This window comes from Lycium barbarum, chromosome 9 (assembly GCF_019175385.1).
Source record: "Lycium barbarum isolate Lr01 chromosome 9, ASM1917538v2, whole genome shotgun sequence".
In the NCBI taxonomy this organism is placed as follows: domain Eukaryota; kingdom Viridiplantae; phylum Streptophyta; class Magnoliopsida; order Solanales; family Solanaceae; genus Lycium; species Lycium barbarum.
In genome coordinates this window covers 31,912,594-31,931,632 of record NC_083345.1, presented here as the reverse complement: position 1 = coordinate 31,931,632, position 19,039 = coordinate 31,912,594, and the positions used below count along the sequence as shown (strand labels likewise).

At 36.5% G+C, this 19,039-nt stretch overlaps 1 protein-coding gene and 1 non-coding gene across 2 annotated transcripts; one reads left to right on the top strand and one right to left on the bottom strand.

Annotated features, from left to right (window-relative positions):
- The first annotated feature begins 7,739 nt into the window (after positions 1-7,739).
- On the top strand, positions 7,740-7,811 carry TRNAP-UGG (transfer RNA proline (anticodon UGG)). Its single transcript has one exon. It is a non-coding gene; the product is annotated as a tRNA-Pro (tRNA).
- Positions 7,812-15,275: 7,464 nt separating this feature from the next.
- Positions 15,276-16,835, bottom strand: LOC132611835 (uncharacterized). The gene has a single exon (XM_060326202.1). The coding sequence runs from the start codon at positions 16,833-16,835 to the stop codon at positions 15,276-15,278; it is 1,560 nt and encodes a 519-aa protein (XP_060182185.1).
- Between the last annotated feature and the right edge of the window lie 2,204 nt (positions 16,836-19,039).

Genomic DNA, 19,039 nt, shown 5'->3' with positions numbered 1-19,039 from the left:
ACTACGACGTCGTATCGACGAGAGGTTTATTGCGTTAGAACCTAGACTCGATGAAATTCATTTTAGGATTTTGAAACGCCTTAAAACTCCCCATATACCTGGAGATATACCCCTCCAAATTTGACCCAAAATTCTGTCCTTAATTCTGCCAACTTGTTCCAAATTTTCGACAAACTTATTTTCGTTGATTTTCTTGGTCCTGGAATCTTCCACAACCCCCCCCCCCCCCCCCACATGATATTTATCATTTATTATACTTGATAATGGCCATGTTCTTGTGTTTCAAGATTGTCCTTCCCGGTTACGACTTGCGAGATCGTAATTCATCCTTTACTTCATTGTTACGTACTTCCCATGGCTTGTACCCTCCAAAACTTCATGGGACGTCTCCGATACTCCATTACTATGGTTATGTACGTGGCATGCTCATGCTCTGAAAGTGCGGGATGTAACATTCTCCCCCCCCCCCCCCCCCCCCCCCCTTAAAAAACATTCGTCCTCGAATGTTGAAGTAGAGTTCGCTCTGAGGTAGATGTCAATGTTCTTACCTGTATTTGTCAGTATTTACTTTACTTACTTGAATTCTTACTTGCTCATTTAAAACTGAACTTATCCGAATCACGTAGTTTATCCTTGTTCTTTTGTAGCCGAAATTTATTCCCGTACTCAAGGTCGTCCCTTCCCTTATTATCTGTCTGTCTACTAACTCTTTATGCTTTACCATTCTCATTGTCTCTTCAGCCTCCGTTGTTTACATTCTTGTATGCTCTTTTATCCAGTACTTACCACATACTTTTATCCAATTTTGATCCCATTTTGTTTTATTCAGAAATTCTTGTTCTCTTCGATCTCCACGTATCTTTCTTACGTTTTATAGATGTCCCAGGCTTTTGTCTTCTTGGAGCTTACTAATTCTTAGTCTTCCTCCCTTAAAGATAACCTCAAGATTGGTCACAATTTAGCATCCGTTGCTTTCTATAGCAATCGAATTAATCTTTGCAGTACTTTATCTGTCAACTAGTTTAACACCGAAGTGTTTCACTTAATTTCTCTTTCCTTCAATTGGACTTCTGGCACTTGGCTAACTAACGGTAATTCTTGTACTTATCAAAAAAAATCTCAAATCTCTTCTTTAATGACCTCCGTTGTTTACATTCTTGTATGCTCTTTTATCCAGTACTTACCATATACTTTTATCCAATTTTGATCCCATCTTCTTTTTATTCAGAAATTCTTGTTCTCTTCGATCTCCACGTATCTTTCTTACGTTTTATAGATGTCCCAGGCCTTTGTCTTCTTAGAGCTTACTTATTCTTAGTCTTCCTCCTTTAAAGATAACCTCAAGACTGGTCATAATTTAGCATCCTTTGCTTTATATAGCAATCGAATTAATCTTTGCAGTACTTTATCTGTCAACTAGTTTAACACCGAAGTGTCTTGCTTAATTTCTCTTTCCTTCAATTGGACTTCTGGCACTTGGCTAACTAACGATAATTCTTGTACTTATATCAAAAACATCTCAAATCTCTTCTTTAATGATTTCTTTCCTTCAATTTACTTTTAAAGTTTCTGATCCTTAGTTCGGCTAATAAATTAGGGGTGAATTCAAAAGTTTGTCGAAGAATAACCAAGATTCCTAGTCATGCAGCGAATTCGAATCTTTTCATTCTTTCCTTTGTCTGTAACCTTCATTCATTTCTTTTCCAATAAGAGCCATCATGTTGCTTGTTCCACGAGGTTTCATTGTCACCCGATTGTTCTAATCAAACACGATATCTTTTGATCATTTCCTTTGGGGTTCTCCTTCTACTTTTAATCTTTGCCCGACTCTAACTTAATAAGTCTTTCGCATAGTTTGACGCACTTATCTGGCATTTCGGTTTATCAATCAAACGGATCTCTTAATTCCTTAAATGTCCATCTCTTTTATTTATATCCTTGAATCCTTTTCTTGCGATCTTATCTTCGTCTACTTCCATGACTTCACCTTCCGTTGACTTAGTCCCTCCTGTTTTGCAGCCCTTTATTTCACTACTAGTGGACAACTTTCTTATCCGGCTGTGACACTTTTCCTTGCTTGCTTCTCTAGTGCTACTTTAGATTATCCCTCTTAGTACTAATCAATTTTACATACATATCATCTCATCTCCTTGTCAATTCTTTGGTCGGACTCCTAAATTCCTTGCATTGTCATCATAGCTCCACCAATGGTAGCGCCTAGATGGTTTGTCATAGCATTTCCTTGATAATGGCTTATTATTCTCATTAATTACTCTACTTCAGATTACTCATCCAATGCGTCAAAAATACCATAGCCAAGGGATTTATATTCAAATGGGACTCAATTCGACCCATACAACAACCTCAGCGCCACCCCTTATATACTTGTATACAACATTTTCTTATCATCATTGTTATCCCTCATAACAAAATTATACTCACAACATAATAATAATCATATCTCAAGCTAATTTACTATTCAAAATATCTTCAAATCCATGGTTGAATCTTTCCTCCAATTTCCTCTCCTCCAATCTTAACATCATTACAAAATAACTCATAAGCATGAGACTAAAATAAAATCTTACTTAATCACGACTTCTTTTCAATACGAGTATTCTTCCCTATTTAAGTCCTTGGCTCTCCTATACAAGCGGCTAATTGATACTTAACTAGCTTCCATTCTTCTTCAAATATTTATTGTCGTCCCCGCATCATCTTACTAGCCATTTCATCAGAATGATTATTTATATGGTCCTATGACATATGCTCTCGCAATTTAATATAAACGGTGACTTATGATTTCCCGATGCATGAGGTATTTTCTAGTCTCAGGCAGTGCTACTGTCGTGCTATCCATAGGCATAGTGTCTTTCTTTCTTTTGACAATCATTGAAATTCCTATAAATATTCCTCTTTTAAAACTCTCATCTCTTCCAGTTATGATTCCTCTATACTAATCCCTGACACTTATCCTTGGTCACTTGTAGGCCTTCTTACTTCTTCTGTTACCTTTTTGAGGCATGTTTGCTGCATATTTAATTGTAACCAAAAATTTCTCTGGTACGAGCAATTCGAATCATAGCCCAGAACACAACGTATTGCACTGACAAACTTATTTCCTTGATTTGCTAAACCTTCATTATCTTGTCATGTCTCCTTTCCCATGTTTGTCTCATAATATGCTTGCATTTAGTCCATTTCCACTTTTCTTTAGCACATCCTTACTATATTAGTTCATCTCGAATTTTGACTCATTCAAGCCAGTACATTTCCTTCTTCTGTACTTAGGAATATTCTAATTCGTCTAAAAATGTTCTCATATACCAGTAACATTCGAGTATTGACCGTCTTTGGTAATCATTTGGCCGACCCTAGCGATCGTTCAACTCCTCTAGTCCATATAATGCCGGAGTTACTTTCATCGCATGGTTTGACTTATTTCTCTTTTGGTAACTGGATTCTTGTATCAAGTTAAACGTCCACACACATTGGACACAACTCAAACCACTTCCTTCCTTCATGCCTAATAGTTCCCTAAGTTAATGAATCAATGGTGACACCGGAATTCGTAAGGCTCCTTATAGAATGCCCGACTATTCCATGCTCCTTCAGCGGCAATTTTCCTTCATAGCTATCATTTCACCAGTACCCTTGAGATTCCTCTTCCTCTTGGTTTTCGATTCCGAGTTGGGTTTATACCATACCAGTAAAAGTCGATGCTCTTTCTCATTCATTCTCACGATTCATCCTTTCCTTAATTTAGCTCATAGTGTCCCATAGTTTCTTTTAACTAAGTGTTTGTATCATAATCATGCATCATAATCCTTCTAATGTCCCGCCGATTCTTGCTCTCATCATGAAATTTTAGTAAAATACGCCCTTTTCGTTCTCCCTTCGTTCATTTCTTATTTCCTTTTACGATGCCATATCTTGCTCGCATGTATGTTTATTCCTTGTATATTCGTCTTGTTTCCTTTATAATCGCATCTCTATTCCAAGTCCACTGTCGTATGTCATCACTGTCTACCTTTGGCCAACCTTAATAATTTATTAAACTTCCTCTTATCGTCACCGATCACATAACTTCCTTTAATTAATTTATAACTGCATTTTCTCGTACTTCTGTCCTCAAGGTCCTCCTTGATTTCCTTTGCTCTTAAAGTGCTCTTTCCCGTTTGACACTTAATAATATCTACCTAGAAGTTTGCACAACATTCCACTATGAGTACAAACCCATCTTGATCTCGTATATATATATATATATATATATATATATATATATATATATATATAGGGTGGAACTTTTCCGTACTCATTAACTTCCTTTCCCATATCAATATCTCTTTGTTATCACTTACTAACCAATCTAATCTATAAATCGTAATACTGTATTTGAGTTCCTAATGTCAAGTTTCTTTATGTTTCTAATAGGTCCCAATCCTCCGAAATCTCGGATGCAACTCATCCCAATTTCTTAACTACTAATCATTTTCCCCTCCAAGGTTCCTCCTTTAAATTAAATTAAAATCACTCTAAAACTTCTCTTTGAAAGCATCGCATAGTTGTTCCTTCAATCATGACTTACCAAATGGCTGATGGTCACATTTTCCCTTTACTCTTTCTCTATAGACATGCAAACAATTCAATTTGCAAAAATTTCGGCAGAGTTTCCTCTATAATTCTTACTACCTCATTCCTGCACACAGCCCAGGAAACACATCCAATGCCCCGTAGAGCAATCACAAATACCTATAATATTTTGCTCAAGTTCCTATATCAACGTCTATCCATATTAATAAAACAGGAAACATACCTTTCGAATGAACAACTTCAATTCTCAACAATTATCTCGTAGCGGCATAATCAACTGCTTATCCATGATCAAAACATTTGGGGTTAGAATCAGGGACATCATATCCTATGATTTAGCTCTATGGCACGATCTAAGATAAGAAAGAAAGGTCAATGGTTCCTAAATGCCCTGCAGCCTCTTGTTTATAAGTGTGGCGCGCTTCACACCCATAAACAAGACTCTACTGGACACGGCTCGTAGACATTCCCTAGGATGAACTGCTCTGATACCACTTTGTCACACCCCTACTAGGAGTATGACGGGCTCCGACCCGTAGGCCGGGAACCACCTGACTTATCCGTTACTTTGAACATTATAAACCATAACTCAAAGTACACCTGCACGCAGAAAAGGCCCAACATAGGAATATCCGATCATTCAGCACATATGCGGACTGACAAGGTCGCCACAACATAACGTATATCATAAAGCCGGCAAGGCTAATAGTAAAGTATCAAGAGCACAAAATAAGGCCAACAAGGCCACCAATATATTATACAACAATATGAACCGGTGGAGCTATAAAACATCTAACTATACATACACGTCTACGAGCCTCTACATAGAACACAAATGATCATAAGGACAATACCAAATAGACTGCAACTCCGAAGTAGGTGGAGAGCTCTTGAGAATTCATTGATAGAACACCTACGGGTCTGATCCGTTTCTCTGCCTACCTGCGCGCATGAGCGCAGCGTCCACAAGAAGGACATCAGTATGAATAATGTACTGAGTATGTAATTCATGAATAACAACATAATATAGATATGAAAGATAACATGGAATATGAGCGATACATGTACATCTGGATGCCTCATATGGCGGTGTCATGCATGCTTAGCCTTTTAAAAAAAATATTCTTATACATATATATAGTACCACGCCCGGCCATTAAGGCTTAGTGTCATATATATAGTATCATGCCCGATCATTAAGGCTCGGTGTCATATATATAGTATCATGCCCGCCCATTAAGGCTCGGTGTTATCATCATTAGCCCACATCCGGGGCAATATCACACTACTAGAAATTTGGTCTATGGTAACGGTGCCGTTACCGTTGCAGTAGCTTGTTTTTCCGTTGCTATATTGATACTGCAACGGTTTTAGGTACTGTTACAACAGCTTGCGTTACAATAGGTCTATTGTGACGGTTAATTGTGACGGTTTTCAAAACCGTTGCAATAGATTATCCTATTGCAACTGTTTGCTCTTCACGATCATTGCAACGGTTATGTCTTTACGGGAACAGATATGAACTGTTGCAATATAGATTTTTGCATCGGTTATTCAACGCTATTGCAACGCTCATTTATGACTATTCAACTACTGCTTCTTCCTATTGCAACGGTCGTTATAGAGCTAATGCAACGGCTATTTAATATTGCAACGATTATTTTTAGGACTATTGAAACAATTATTATAATTCTACTGCAACGGTTATTGTAGGTCTACCGCAACATATATTATGGGGCTACCGTGACAGTTATTGTGGTGCTACTGCAACGAGTATTATGATGCTACTGCAACGGATATTATGGTGCTACTGCAACAGACTATAGAGGGTTAACACAATATAGACCACACATATATCCGATATCACTAAAATAATAATTCAAGATCCGACATCACAATGAAATAATAATTCAAGATCCAACATCATACCAAAATAATAATCTAAGATCCGACATCATATATACCAAAATAATAATTCAAGATCCGACGTCATACCAAAATACTAATACAAGATCCAACATCGATCATACCAAAATACTAATACAAGATCCAACATCGATCATACCAAAATAATAATCCAAGAGGTCAAGTAATATACATAAAAGCAAAATATCAAGATAATGTTTGACCATTCAAGAGGTGGAACACACAAGTCTTCAATTTTCCCAAAAATTAACCCAATCCTCCTTAGTCGATCATGTATCTTCACTTCTTTCATGCCCTTGTTCATCAATTTCACCACCTATAAAAAAATGATAAGGAAAAATAATTTAGAAAAGCTTTAATAAAAGAATTTAATCTCTACAATGCATACATACTAATGATGACAAGACTAGAAATGAATATACTCTTAGTCATATTCAAAGGTATTAGTGTTCACTTGATCGACAACCTTATTCAAACACACACCCTAATGTACTGGACAACCATATCTCTGGTATAATCAAAGGTTGCAAAATTAGAGAATGGATGATATATGAATATTTCTCCGCTCAGCCAGCAGCAGCAACACCAGCCAAACAAGCTGTTTGTGGCCAGCAGCAACAGCACCAGCTAATAAAGGAGGGAGTGATAGGCATATTATCATAGTTAGTAGCTATTCTAACAACACATAGAATCGAAAACTTTAAGATGCGCAAATAGTACTACACATTCAGGTTAGACCAAATAATACATGCCATTCTTCTTAAACATAATATTAAAAACATGATGACTATTCAGATACTTAAAAACATTGAACTATCAAGAAAATCAGTTAAATTCATTTATAGCAGATCTTATATGAGGTCCCCTTTAAACATGTACTATTTTACTCGAATATACAAATAGGTATGCACATAGTTATAAACAGGGCACGTAACATACATATACACTGAAACATGATTCGAATGAGAGGCGAGTTGGATAACAGTATCTCAGAATTTAACTGCAAAGCATAACTTTTTCTTTCCTTCACTTTTCTTTTGTCAATACCTTCATCTCAACCTTTCAGCCTTAAAAAAGGGAAAGAAAAGGGGACCCCCAAGACACCAGAGAATGCTCATCAGTCATTCCTCCTAGAAAATTAATTCATAAAATGGTACAAACTCCAGAAAACTGAGATGAAACTTCCAACTATTATTTAGACTGGGGTACCAACAAAAGCAGGGCATTTGGTCTAGTGGTATGATTCTCGCTTTGGGTGCGAGAGGTCCCGAGTTCGATTCTCGGAATGCCCCTAGTTAATACAAGTTTTTACTTCAATTTTACTACTTGCAACTTGCAGCTCTGATCCTCCACTCTATATTCAAATTAAGCAGGCCATTAATTGTTAACCTAATTCGATTGGCTAGGGATCTCTAAGAAAATACACTTCATATTTCCTTTTCTACAGTCTTGGAATTATAAAAAAAAAATGCTATAATTTATCCTTTTTAGTTTGCAGGATATATATACAGCAACACACAGATGTGTATGCAACTTATCAACAACTTTTTTTTCAAAGTTTTAGTTTAATTTTACCATGTTCATTGTATAGCCATTTGTAGAACCAATATAAGTCAGCTATATCGCAACAGAGAAGAAGTGAGACTAACCTTAATTGTTGCTATCTACTTGTGGGGCAGACGTAGCCTCTCCCGGTGAAGGAGCACACAATGCTGCTAGCATGTCTGGACTAATTAATCCTGCACGTTGGAGTTTTTCAATTACTTTTGCAGTAATATCTGCAGTAACTTCTGCTCGCATAGTTCTCTTTTGTTCCTCCATTTGTTCCTCCATTTTTTGGATCCTTTCTTGCATTTCTTGCACTACATCATTTGTGGCATTTGAAGTTGGTTCAAAAGTTCCAGCTTTTCCTTTCAAAGAAGTCTTTGTAACCCCCCCGTCCATATAGTCTTAGACGTCCCGGATGTTCTGGACCCATAACGGCTGAGTATGCATCAACGAGCTGACTACCATCTGCGCTTAGTTGTGTTTCAATTTCCTCCATTTCAGCCTAACAAAGAAAATCCAACAACCGCACTCAAGCAAACAAAAACTAACAATAAATAATAGATTTCAATAATAACTTGCAATACATAATATACATACAATTTTACTAGTTGTGTCTTCATTTGACTCCTTGTACAAGCGCCCGGGTTTCCTTACTCTTGTTTCCACAAAAATCTCCTTAAGTGATACATTTCCCTTGGTTTTTTCCTAGTCACATCAAAATGGATATAAAAAATCGCTTAAAATGACAGGTTAAGACTTAATTAAAAACAAATAAGAGAACACACCAATTTATTGCGGACTAAAGCGAAACCTTTTTTGCCGACTGTGTGCGGATTCAACAACTTCTTCCGATTTTCAGCATTTGTTTTAGACATTTTCTGCACCAGAGACAAGAAGATAAGAAGAGAAATTACAAGAAAAAAGAAAGCAGTAGCAGTAGCGATACTGCAACAGAGAAGAGAAAGGTAAAAAAAAGCCTACAACGACAGCCATATCGCAGCAACGAAAGAGAAGACAGAGAGACAGGAGGGCACTTGCACCAGAGAAGACAAATGTATTCTGGAAATATATTTTACTTGGCATTTCTCAGACTTCCAATATTCGAGGAGCTCTTTAAATTGACATTCCGGAATATGACTGGCCTTTTTGCCATTATGATTTCATCAGTAACTTTTGGTTTGTAACAAAGTTTCTTCAAGTCACTTTTATGCCTTCTCCAAGCAGCATGAATTGCATTCAAAGTCCACTTTTTGCCAGCTTCAGGAATATCATATTTCTCCTACAATTTTGTGTCATTTTGTTAGCATAAACAATACTTTTAACAGATACTTAAATATTGGAAACTTCAAACCTTGGTATATATCCATAAATCATCTTTTGTGTCCATTTTCCTCCAATCAAGTATATCAAATGGGCAAAGGGTCGCATTCCTCGCTAATGTACCGAGGAAGCTACCAAACTCTATTACAACATCTTCAGAAGGACCAATAGGTTGATTGAGCCTATTCAGTAGGATCAATTTACGCTCATGTCGGCTATGCACACTATGCATTTGCGTTCTGCCTCTTTTTCTATTCTGAGTCGAAGGGCCTAAAGTTAAAAGAAAATGTAAGAAATTAGAAGTCATGGATGAATTTAATAAGTTCATAAGCTATGTGTTACCTTCTTCACATTGTTCATTTGTGGGAGGAATTGTAGAATCCATTTGCATTTCGTCCTCGACGGGTTGTTGCTCCGCGACGGGCTGTTGCTCCTCTACATGTTGCTCTTCTACAAGTTGCTTATTTTGGTTAGCTTGTGGTGCTACTGGCTGCTGTTCTCTAATTAATTCTAGCAGATGATCTCTCTCTAACCTTATAGCTTGAACAGTTTCGTTTGTGGTTAATAACTGCCGTTTTTTATTTGCCAAGGATGACAATGAACCAGGTTTAGCATATGCTCTGGTTTGAGCTCTTTTGCTTCTTGTTGAAGGCCCTTGTTGATTCATGACTATCCAGATCTGTGTAAATCTAAGACTGAACAAGTGAGAAAATCTGGAGGACAAAAATAATAAGCATGATACATATTATTAAAAATCTGATATAACACATGATGAAGATGTTGAAGATCATGATAAGATCACTGATCATGATAAGGTTACTTAGGATAAGTACAATCTTATTATTATTATTGTTAAGTAGTTGTGATAAGCTTAAGTATTAGAGTTTAGTTAAATATATAACTCTATCATAGACTAGTTTCCTTCATGCATTAGAAGTGTGATATACGAGTGGTGCATGTGTATAAATACACTACCACTGCATCTGTAAGTATTATCAGTGAATACAAAGCATTTCTGCATAGCCTCAGATTTCTCATGGAATCAGAGCTTTAAGCTCTTCTTCCGCTACTGAAAATCTCTAGTTATTAAAACTCAGTCCCAAAAAAAAAAATGGCATCAACTCCTAACACTCTTTCAGCCTCTTCTTTGCACCATCTCATTACCTGATGTGTTACTGAGAAGTTGGATTTCTGGTACTCTATCAGAAGAAACCATGAGCCAATGTTTCCAGTCTAAGGTGATCACAACACCAACATCTAGATACCATGCTATATCCCATTCTCCAAATAACATAATTTAGTATTCATATTTGTTTATCTATCCCTTGGTATCCTGTCTTCATATTTGTTTATCTATCTCTATTTGCTACTTAGGAGGCTTGATATTATCCAATATGTATTGAGCTAAATCTTCATATAAACATCCCTTTAGTTGCTGTTTTTTCCATTTGCCATGCCACATTCTGCTATTGATATCCTCATTACACCAAAAGTCAGGTGGTGTTACAAAATATAGATCCCCTAGTCCTATCTTATTATCAAATGAAAAACATGAGCCAATGTTTCCAGTCTAAGGTGATCACAACACCAACATCTAGATGCCATGCTATATCCCTAGTGATGTTTGGCAGTTCATGCAGAATCCCAACTCTGTGCACTTTCAGGTTGTCAAGAGGATACTAAGATATGTACAAGTGCAGAGGCTGAATATAGAGCCTTAGCTGCTACAGCAGCTGAACTCACATGGATAACTTATATTTTGCAGGATGTTGGAATCTACCTCAAGTCTGCTCCTACACTGTTCTAAGAAGCCCAAACACAGATGTGGGATCAAGCATGGTTCTAAGAAGACATATAGAATAATCAAGACAGACTTAACCACAGAGTTTTAAGCCATTTCAAACAAGTTCTAAACTTTTCAAACACAACTTCAAGACAGGTCAGTAGGTTTAACAAGCATTCCAGGTTTCAATCAAGGTTTGCTGTAATCAGCTTTAGTCATTTTTAGTTCTTCAAAATCACCTCAGCATATAGCAAGTTTGACAGACTAACAGTAGAGTCTCTAGGACACCATAAACTTGTTCTATTTCCAAAACTTGCACAGAAAAAAAAAACACATATACAAGTAGGAACCTATGGGATCATAATGAGTGCATGAATGCTACCCTAAGCTAGGAATGAAATGCCAAGTGTAACATGGTTCAACAGTTTGCAAGGAGGAAAAATGTATGTGAGACAATTCAAATTTCCTAAGCAAAAGAAGGGGGGGGGGGGGGGGAGGGGTGCATCACAAAAGCAAGTATCACTCTTAACCTTTTAAGAAGCCTTAGTTCCTAGTTTAGATTCCCTATACCTAGTTCAATAGGTGATTATATTAGGTAAAGAGAACCAAGTAGTCCATAAACAATACAAGTGCAAAATACAAGTTACAGGTGACCAAACAACATGAATATTGCAAATAAATAACCAACATGAGACAGGACAGATGGTCTGTAAGTCACAAACAAATCAGAGGTGCAAATGAACTTCAAGTAGGAAGAATGACAAGTTTCAAGAATTCCAAAAGGGAAAACTGAGACAAAATGGTTCATGGCACTATTTTGTGTGCAGGAGATGGTTCAGCGGACAAGACTTGATTTAGACAAACAGATAAGACTAGGTAACTAAACATTATTAGTAAATCAAGTAAAAATAGGATCACCTAAGCATGGTGCCAGTTATAAACTATAAGCAATATCAGTGTAAGACACAATGGCAGCTAATATGGACACTATAATCAGGTTGCAAACAGGACGCAGGGAAGGAACAGGATAAAATCACCAACAACACTAATCCTTTGGTCAAGAACATAAGCCCTTCCCTTACAACCTTGAAATCAAATGACAAAGGTAAGAAGTTAAAGTACATTTTAGAAATTCTTAGCATCAGTAGGCTCTATTTTGTCTCTGATTTTAAGACTTAGGGTGAAACAATCAGAGCTACAAGTTCCAAAGTGTCTTATGGCCACAGTTGAGTATCCTAGGGTCAAAACAGGTTCATTTTGCAACTTTTAATCCTCAAGGACATGCATTGGCTAGTTACAGTCTCAATCTACACAAAACAAGTTCTATGGAGTGTCAAATTATAAATTGAAGCAAATAATAACATTAAGAGGCCATTATCATCTAAAATGGATCAGAATAGTCCTCAAACAACACCTAGGTGAACACAGTTTTGTCTTGATTGTTGATTTCAATGCAAGTTTCCAAGAATAAGTAAGTATATTAGTCAGAAAATAGCAAGGCAATGTACTGGTTTTGTTGGACAGAACTTGTAACTAGAAATGCCAAGATTTTTGGATGATTCTATGAATGAGGAATATGCTCAATACATAAATCGAGAGTAGCTTGGCATGAAGTTTCAGTCAACAGAAGATAAAAACATGAAAAAGTTCAAAGGTCAAATTAAAGATAGACCAAATATTTTGAAGTCCAACATAATTATAACAAAGGAAAATTAAAGGAAAAAATCTCTGCGCATCTATTTACGCAGAAGAAAAGAGATATCGTTTATCAATAACATGATAACAAAGTTTTGCTTCTTGTTCTTAGATTTGAAGGAAAATACCTAAGAGATAGAGTGAAAGACTAGAACCTGAATTTTTGTTGGTCTCCTGTGAAGTTAAAGATTCCTCAGAGATATTGCAGAAATATGGATACTGCATATGAATATAAGAAAAAAATACATAATAAGTTTCTCATCAATAAAAATCTCAAAATGAATATACGAAAGAAAGATAACATAATGTATCATACAGTATGTGCACTAATTTAGAGACAAACATGAAGGTAAGCACATTAACAGAAAGAGAATAACAGATAGTAAACGGAGTCCACTTTTCAATTCACATCATTATAAAAGGGAATTTATTATTCACTACCAAAATTGATGAAGGGTATATATTTGTACAAGTTCAAAAGATCCTTTGTCAATCATCAGGCTCCATCCAATCCCAATCGGTATCATCGAAGTCAGCCTCCTCTTCCGATGTTTCCATAGATACATCTTGTGAATGTTGTGCAAGGGAAGACACATCAATGATATCAACAGGGAGATCTTCTCTCGACCATCTGACATCGACATCGAGTAATCTTTCTGATGAGCCAATGTCATCATTAGGCTCCCTCCAAAATGTTTCTTCAATATTAGGATAATTCTCTTCCTCCAATTCATACAAATCAACCGGGACTTTATTTCTTTCATAATAAACCCCTTTCTCAATTGGATCCTCCACATAAAAAACTTGATGCATTTGAGATGCTAGTACAAAAGGGTCGTCAGTGCTGCATTTTTTATTGAAGTATACCCGAGTCAACCCATAGCCATCGACTTCACTATGAAACCAATCACATCTAAATAGTACAACACTAAAAAACCCCCAATAATCAATCTCAATAATATCTTGAATAACTCCATAATAGGCAACCATTCCATCAACGGGATTTTGGTCTCTGGCACTAGCAAAACTATCAGTTGTTGCTGACAAACTCACTCCACTATTTTGAGTCTTGCATGAGGCATCCCGTTTCATCGTATGAAATTGGTATCCATTGATGAAATATCCAGTATATCTTCTGGCCACTACATTAGGCCCATAAGATAGCCATATTATATGATTGGGCACTTTAACTGTTTTAACTTTCTCTTTTAACCAATCACCAAATTCTCGACTATGAATTCGTGCTTTTGCCCATGCATTTCCTCTACCACGTTTATCAATTATACTCTTATGTTCCCTGCAAGCATGTATGTTATATTAATCATTAGGTATATAAAAATGAAATTTATAACACATTATCATAATAAATAAAGTTCAAAATTCAAATGACTACTTTTTCTTACTTGATAAACGTCTCTACTTGTTCATCTCCAGTATTGAACAAAGCATACCGATGTGCTTCAACCCACTGATGACTATCCATGTCAAATGTCTTGCCTTTCCTTTTCTTCTCACTTCCAATTGGATGGCTTGTCTTAGGAAATATATGTGAAAAATCATTTCCCTTTGTTTGAACATCTTCATCCTCAGTCTGATACCTACTAAATCTTGTCTTCACCCCATCATGTAGGTATCTTGAACAAAAGGTCAAACACTCTTCGGCCAGAAAACTCTCCGCTATTGATCCTTCTGGATTGGATCGATTCCGAACGAACCCCTTGTACTTACACATGTTTCTCTCATTAGGATACATCCAACGCAAATGAACCGGACTGCCAAGCTTAATTTCATCTACTAAATGGATAGGCAAATGTGTCATTATATCAAAAAAGGTTGGAGGAAAAATCTTTTCAAGGTCACATACTATATCTATGATTTCAGCCTTCATTTTATCAAGATCTCTTCTTCTTATAACCTTACTACATATGGTTCTAAAATAATTCCCCAACCTAATCAAGGCCAAAGACACATTCTTGGGTAACACTTTTCTAACCGCAACCTGAAGCAAGTACTGCATTATGAAATGAGCATCATGGCTCTTATATCCTGATACTTTCAGCTCCTCTATTTGCACACGACGTGATATATTAGAGGCACACCCTTTTGGTAATTTGACATTTTTTAAAACAGTGCAAAACAACCTTTTATCCTCTGGTTTCATAGAAAAACAAGCTTTAGCCAGATGAATTTTACCATTCTTCTCATCTTTAAATGGTTGAAGCTCCTTGCGTATCCCCATCTCGTGCAAGTCATAGCGAGAATTTACATGATCTTTGGACTTTCTAGGTACATCTAACAAAGTCCCAAGCAAACTATCACATATATTCTTCTCTATGTGCATCACGTCAAGATTGTGCCTCAATTCGTTATGTGCCCAATATGGCAATTTAAAAAATATGGATCTTTTCTTTCATGGACCATCACTCTTCCGAGCCCTTTTATTTCGGCCCTTCCCAAAGACATTATTGAATTCACGTAGCTCTTCAAGCACTTCTATGCCTGATAAGGGAGTAGGTGCAGCTTTATGCTCCTCTTTACCATCAAATGATTTCTTATCTCTTCGGAATGGATGATCAGGAGGTAAAAATGCTCGATGGCCCAAGTAACACATCTTACGACTATGTTTGAGATATTGAGAGCAAGTATCATAATTACAGGTGGGGCATGCCCATTTCCCCTTGGTGCTCCATCCGGAAAGCATTGCTAGTGCTGGAAAATCACTAACTGTCCACAATAAAGCTGCACGCATTAGAAATGTTTGGTTAGTTTCAGCATCATATGTTTCCACTCCCATTTCCCATAGTTCCTTCAACTCTGCAATTAGCGGTTGTAGGAACACATCTATATCGTTTCCAGGAGACGATGGACCTGGAATGATCATTGACAACATTATATACTCCGGCTTCATGCAAATCCATGGTGGAAAATTATAGTTCATTAACATAACTGGCCATGTACTATGGGAAATGCTCATGGTTCGTAATGGATTGAAACCATCACTTGAAAGACCCAATCGAACATTACGAGGATCTTTAGAGAAATCCGGGTGCAATGAATCAAAATTCTTCCAAGCTTCCCCATCAGCAGGATGTCTTAAATTCCCATCTTTGGGTCGTTCAGTAGCATGCCATCTCATAGCTACAGATGTTTCAGAACACATAAATATCCTCTGAAGCCTAGGCTTTAAAGGGAAGTACCTTAAAACCTTTGCTGGGATTTTAGTGTTCTTATTAGTCACATCATCACGAACATTCTTCCATCTAGAAGAACCACACACAGAGCAATTATCTATCTTCGCATTGTCATTCCAAAATAGCATACAGTCGTTAGGGCATGCATGAATTTTCTCATAACCAAGACCCAAATCTTTTATCACCTTTTTTGCCTTGTTGAAAGACTCGGGTAGCTGAGCAAATGGAAATGCCTCTTTTATCAAGTCTAATAAGTCTGAAAAGGCTACATTACTCAACCCATGAATGCATTTAAACAAGTACAACCGAATGGTGAAACTCAACTTAGAAAAATTCTTACACCCTGGGTACCACTCTTGTTTCCCTTCGTCAACTAATTTGAAAAATCTCTTTGCATCTTCAGATGGTCCGTCTCTCACTCCTTCATGCAGCAGATCACCTTCTACATTCCTAAAAGTATCATAAAGTAGTCCATTGATATCATCATGCATGTCGGAAGTTTCATCATCATTGGTTGGATGCGGCATATTTGTTGAAGAAAATCCTTCTCCATGGAAAACCCATTTGGTGTATCCATTAACAAATCCATAACAAAACAAGTGATTCTCCACCACCGTTCGAGTATGCCAATACCGATTAAAACACCTTTTACAAGGGCATAGTATTTCATTTCCTTGAGAAGCTCGTTCAAATGCCTTATCAAGAAAATACTTCACTCCACGATCATACTCATTGGTGGATCTTCGGAGATCCATCCAACTTTTATCTATAGTATCCATTGAATATCCTACGTGACACGAGCATAACATCAAAATCAAAATTCAAATAGCAAATTTCAACAGAAATGCATACAAAAAGAGAAAAGTATCACTTTTCCCCATCAACCCAATGTTTTGCTTTGAAGAATGATCCAAGAAAAAGAATAATTCCATGGTTAGACTACATAGAGATCACATTTTTATCAAATCCACAAACAAATGCAAATGATTTTTTCCCATATGATAAATATGTGATTTTTTGGTGGTCGATGATGGCAAAGTAAGATGAAGAAGAAGATAAAATAAAAATTAAAAAGGAAATGCTTAATTATATTACCCTCCTCACAAAAAAAAAAAAAAAGGTTACCCTCCTCACGCGCTTCAACTAAGTGCAACACACACATTATACCAACTCAGCAAAAAGTATTCAATAGGTACAGGTTTTGAAGAGTTCGAGTGTCAAATTGAAACAAGCTTAGGTTTAGGTGGCCATGAGGAATTTGTGGACAAGTTTAGGGGGCAGTCTATGACTTTTGCCTTAAAAATAAGGAAATTGGGCCATTTCTATTTACAACTGAAGCTACCTAGTCAAGAAAACATACTGTCCAATATAAGTGACACAACTAAAGTGTTTCAAACATCAAACTGATTAACAGATATATCATGAGCACAAAAATTCAGTACTTCAGTTGTTGCAATGTACAGCTCCAACAATTTGAACAAAACAATTTAAATCCACTTTGAAATACCCCACATTTACTTCGACATGTCTCCTAATATTGATCGGTTACTCAGACTTCACCGGCGAATAGATTTCCCTATCAGATATTTATCATATCCAGAAACTAAAATCCACAAACAAATGGTGAAGATATTTTCTTTCTACAAAAACCTAGACTTTCAAGAATGATTCAACAAAATGGAAGAAAAACAACAATTCCATGGCTAGACTACATAAAGTTCCCATTTTTATCAAATCCACAAACAAAAACATGCAAATGCAGAAGAACCTTTCTTTCCTTAAAAATCCAGTTCTCAGCTTTGAAGGATGATCCCAAGAAAATGGAAGTAAAAACAACTCCACAACTAGACTACATAAATATCACATTTTATCACACCCATAAACTAAAATCCACAAACAAATGCAGAAGATTTTTTGTTTCCACAAAAACCCAGTTCACAAATTTCAACAATGATCCAAGAAAATGAAAGAAAAAGGTAAATTCTACAGCTACACTACTTAGATATCCCATTTTTTTTCACACCCAGAAATTAATTCACAACCAAATGCAGTAGATATTTTGTTTCCACAAAAAAAAAAAAAAAAAACGCAGTTCATACAGATTCAAGATGTTGTACGAAAATCAACAATTCCATAGCTAGACTACATAAAGTTAACATTCTTATCACACCAAGAAACTAAAAATCCACAAACAAACTCATAGAATTTCTGATTTTTAAAAATACTACAACAATAATACTTGTTAAGAGAGACAACGATGAAGACAACGATGATGCAAACCTGTTGATGCAAAAATCGAGGCCGAAATTAGCTGAAGACAATGATGAATTTTGCTTGACAAACTTCAAATCAGAATAAATTAGTCACATTGCTAAAGAAAACCCATTGTTAAAAGCTTCAACTGAGAAGAAATATTTGATAAAATGTTTACACTGATATGTTTATTCAGATACGGTCTATTTTCGGGTCATTATTTTTTAGTAAAAAATGGGGGTTTTGGCGGGTCCAATAAAATAAGTGGAGGGAAAAATATTGGGGGGAAATATTGGGGGAAAGAAAACTGTCCCAATAGCTAAATTTTCTTATATGACTGTTGCAATAGAATACTATATTGCAACGATTCTAATACCCGTTACTAAATGTACGTCTATAGCATCGGTTATCTGACTAACGCGACGGTTTAATTTTAAAAATGTCCTGTTAGGTCAAAGTGTATTTGCAACGGTTAAAACCGATGCAACATATACTCAACTGCGACGGTTTAGTAACTGTTGCTTAAAAACCGTTGCTATAGGCCTATTTTCTAGTAGTGTCATAACATGCGCACTGCAGTGGTGTGCACATCTACGTGCCATGGCCGACCGACTATAGCGCGGCGCAGTGTGAGAAAATACATATGTATATATAAAGCATGCATGAGAGCCCAATCAAAAGCCACAACTATATCGGAGTGACGTAAGGTCGGTAGCCTCCGATTATATTA